We start from the raw sequence: 3,922 nt of genomic DNA, 5'->3' as shown, positions 1-3,922 counted from the left end.
ATGCTCCACCTTCTAAACCTCTGACTCCCAGCTCAAGCACCTGAACTCTTAGTAAACATAGAACAAAAAGTGTGTGTGTGTGTGTGTGTGTGTGTCCGCGCACGCGTATTATACCATTCACATTTTATGACATTCCCATGTGTGCTATCTTCGTCACTAAGATTTCTCCAAGAAAACGCAAAGTGTGATCTGGCAATCAACATTGTTATAGACATATTAACTTATGCTTTGACCATTTATAAGCCTCACCTAAAAGCTGTACTTGTCTTTACTATGAAAGTGTTACTTGCTGGTTACCACTGGTTAATAACACAGTAATTACTATTTAAAGGTATTTTGCAGAAAATGTCTGTGCAAAGGTGCTTCTTCTTCTTGTTCAGTGATCTGGTGTGACCCTGAATAGATTAGCTTGAGGAAGATGTCAGTCACATGTGCCAGCATGAAGGCACAACCGACCAGGCTTGTCAGTGATCTTTGCTTCCACATCCTAAACTTCAAATTTCAGCTGAACTGTCCACTAAAAGTATTTGCCCTTAAACGCCCATAGTTCAATTTGAAAATAATGCATTTTAAAAAGAGCTTAAAACAGCATAAAGATCCACTTACTGCAAACTTGTGAAGGTTCCATCTTTTGATCTGTGTGACACTAAACTGCATCTACAGGTGAGTGCAGTGCAGCTCAAAGCGCTGAAAATTTATCAACAAGGAGACCTTGTATTACGACGAGAACATAAGTCAGCGCGGTTTGCTGAATCATGCCTGCTCAGTCCGTTCTGGTGTGGTTATTTGTTGGGGTAGTTTCAAATCTTGTTGCAAAGGTGAAAGAGATCAATACTGGATGCATGCAGCTTCAAACTCACCTGCTGTTCAAAAAGCAAACCCTGAATGCAACACTACCAAAATTCTTCTATTATCAGCCTGTGAATGACCAAAGGTTTGGCACTGTTTTGTTATTTGTGTGTGAGCGTGTTTGTGCGCTGCATACAGTCCATTCTCCTCATCTCTCTCTACCCCTTGATCTCAGTCAGCTGCTTGACAGCTTGGTTTACAGTAGTCTGTCAAAGTTAGACTGCTCCTAGTCACACACACACACGCACATGCATACACACACTCACACACACACACAAATGCACAAACATTGGTGTGAGTGGTGAAGTTTCACTCGTTGCTCATGTCATCATGTCACCTCCCACCAGGCCCATTGTGCAAAGCATTTTTGAGGTCACAAAGTTCTGTGCACCACATGCTTTTAAATTCTAAATAACCGATTGGATTTACTAATCGACTGGCTAATAAAGTTTGTTGATGATAAAATGTGGACAAAATATAGACCTTTAGTTAGTAGCAGAAAGTTCCTGAGCTAAGCCCCAAATCCTTCTCTGTCTTTCACATATGTTCATATTTATATGAACAATAAGAAATTTGCAAACTGCTGAAGTAGTATAGTAGGTTGAGTGTTGAACGATTTTCTGTGACCTAATACCGGTAAGCCCTGGACCTGATCCAGGCCTTTTTTTTTAAGGTATATAATTCCTTTGTCTTTCAGATGAGTCTCTCCGAGTGTGTGTCCACCCTGGGCCCAGCTGCTGTACCAGTAAGATGGAGGACAGCTACATGGCAGCTGTTCGCAGTGAAACACAGCAGAAGATGCGATCTTACAGTTTCGAACTCAAGTACCTGATTGCTGGACACATCAAGGCGTACCAAGGTGAGGGAGGGATATTGAATTGAGTTCATACAATTAAAATAATTCTTAAACTATACTGATTTCTCCTTTTTAACTCAATTTCAATTACATTTTATTGAAATAGCTCCAAATCACAAAAACTGTTGCCTTGCAACACTTGCATTAGTGAAGACAAAACTAGTGTTGGAGAACGGTGTAGCTGGAGGATCTGTACGGTCATGAAAAAGAACGTTTTTACAGGACTCTATGCAGTCCTGACAAACTGTGAAAAACAAAGCACACTCTTACTGCTTCCATAGAAATTAAGAGTGCAAGTAGCAGCCAGGTCCTGCTAATCAAATGCACTTTAACTGATCAGCAGCAAGTGTGAGCATCTCAATAAAAGCAGAAGTTCGTTGGTCTTGAGCATTCAAGCGTGTATTAATAAAATGCCACAGTCTTGTGGATGTCTCAGCAAATTCACCCCTTGTTTAAGGAAGCTCCAAAAATGCAAGAGCTACATCTCAGTTGGCATTTAAAATTTTAAAGTTTATGACAGTAAAATCAGAAAAAAACTGAGCAAGTGTGGCTTGTCTGGAAGGTTTGCCAGGAGAAAGCATTTTATCTCCAAAAAAGAGCATGGCAGCACAGTTTAACTTCACAAAATTGCATCTGAACAAACCACAAGACTTCTGGGATAAGACCAAAGTGATGGAAAACAAAAACATATGAACACAAACGCCTCATACCAACCAAACACAGTGGTGGAGGGGTAATTATTTGGGTTTGTTTTTCAGCAACAGGACCTTCTCTGTATACAAACCTATCCTGGAGTCAAATGTGAGGCCATCTGTTCAACAGCTTAGGTTTGGCGGCCTAAATGAGGTCATGCAAAAGGACAATGATCCCAAACAACAGAATGACTAAAAAAGACTGGCCTTGTCAAAATCCAGACCTCAACCTGATAGAAACACCGTGGTACCTTGAGAGAGCTGCGCACGAATGAATGCCCAATCCTCAATGAACTGAAGCAACCTTGTAAACAAAGAGAGACCAAACCTCATCCACAATAATGTGAGAGACTGATAAAGTCGTACTGGAGTGATTACTTTAAGTTATTGCTGCTGAAAGTGGTTTTATAGCTATTGGATCATGGGGTGCACTTAGTTTCACAGGAATGCATAGAGTCCTGAGAAAACTTTATTTTTGGATGACTGCACATATCCAACTTATTTTAAGACTAAACCTAAGGACTAAAACTCCCCTCACATGTGAATTAAATTATCAGCTTCCCATTGCTTTGTAGCTGACAGTCGATCACTAGTGCTTATTGCAATCACACTGATTGCACATGAATCCATCATGTGTTTTCTTTGCTCCTTCTGGTAGTTGCCTCAACTGCTCGCCTCAAACTTGAGAGTAGTTATATTCACAACTTTCCATTGCTTGTGGTTATTTGCCTGTCATCGCTACAAAGTATAAATGTCCACAATAAAAATCTGAAAAATATTTCCACATTAAGGATAATACATCTTGCAGTATTTAGCTACACCCCTCCTTCAGCATGAAGCCCAGGTTCATTCATTCTCTCCTCGATTCATGACTGACAAGCACAAATAAAGGGCCTCCACCAAAGCGACTTTAATAGCAGTCGTGATTTTGCTGTTTTAACAAGTCTGTCGAGAGCCCGTACCCCCCTCTGCCATTCTCACTTTGTGCGTTCATCACGAAATAGCTAGTCTGTGTCAGGGTGGTGGTGTGAGGCCAGTTTATTTTGTGAGGCGCCGCAGTGGCTAGCCAAACAAACAACTGATGTTCGATTGAGTCTTTGAGAGAGCAAACTCTCAGAGGGAGCAGCGGAAAACTTTGTTACAACTCTCTGCTCTCTTTCTCCGTCTGTCTGTCTCTGTCGCTGCAATAATCAGGTTTTGTTCTTGGCCAATGAGAGAGCGAGAGACGAAGAATGTTTACATTCAGTACGTATCCGCGGCAAAGTGTTGTTGCTGTGGGCAACAGCCGGTCTCTAACGGCCTGCTCTGAATAGGAGGAAGAATACTCTGCTTGTCCACTTGTCTCTCACTGCTATTCACCGTTTTGTGTAAGCATGTGTGTGCATGTGTGCGTGTGTGTGTGTGTGCAGGAGGGACCATGTAGCTTCAATGTGTATGCGCTCATGCATTGTGGTGATAAAGGAGAATGGTAGAACTGATGAAACCCAGCAGACAGACGAGCAAACACCTACCTGTCTGTCTTCCC

At 41.7% G+C, this 3,922-nt stretch overlaps 1 protein-coding gene across 2 annotated transcripts in view; it reads left to right on the top strand.

The window, feature by feature from the left end:
- gpc5b (glypican 5b) overlaps positions 1-3,922 on the top strand; it is a 55,036-nt gene that overhangs the window by 857 nt on the left and 50,257 nt on the right. For both annotated transcript variants that reach the window (XM_005923872.3, XM_005923871.3), the window contains exon 2: positions 1,547-1,708. In XM_005923872.3, the coding sequence (XP_005923934.2) occupies positions 1,547-1,708 (162 nt within the window). The remainder of the gene's footprint in view (positions 1-1,546; positions 1,709-3,922) is intronic.

The sequence above is a fragment of the Haplochromis burtoni genome, unplaced genomic scaffold, assembly GCF_018398535.1.
Source record: "Haplochromis burtoni strain Fernald_Lab_line unplaced genomic scaffold, NCSU_Asbu1 Contig_53, whole genome shotgun sequence".
NCBI lineage: Eukaryota > Metazoa > Chordata > Actinopteri > Cichliformes > Cichlidae > Haplochromis > Haplochromis burtoni.
Note: the sequence above shows the minus strand (reverse complement) of the source record. Positions and strands in the feature narration are given on the sequence as shown.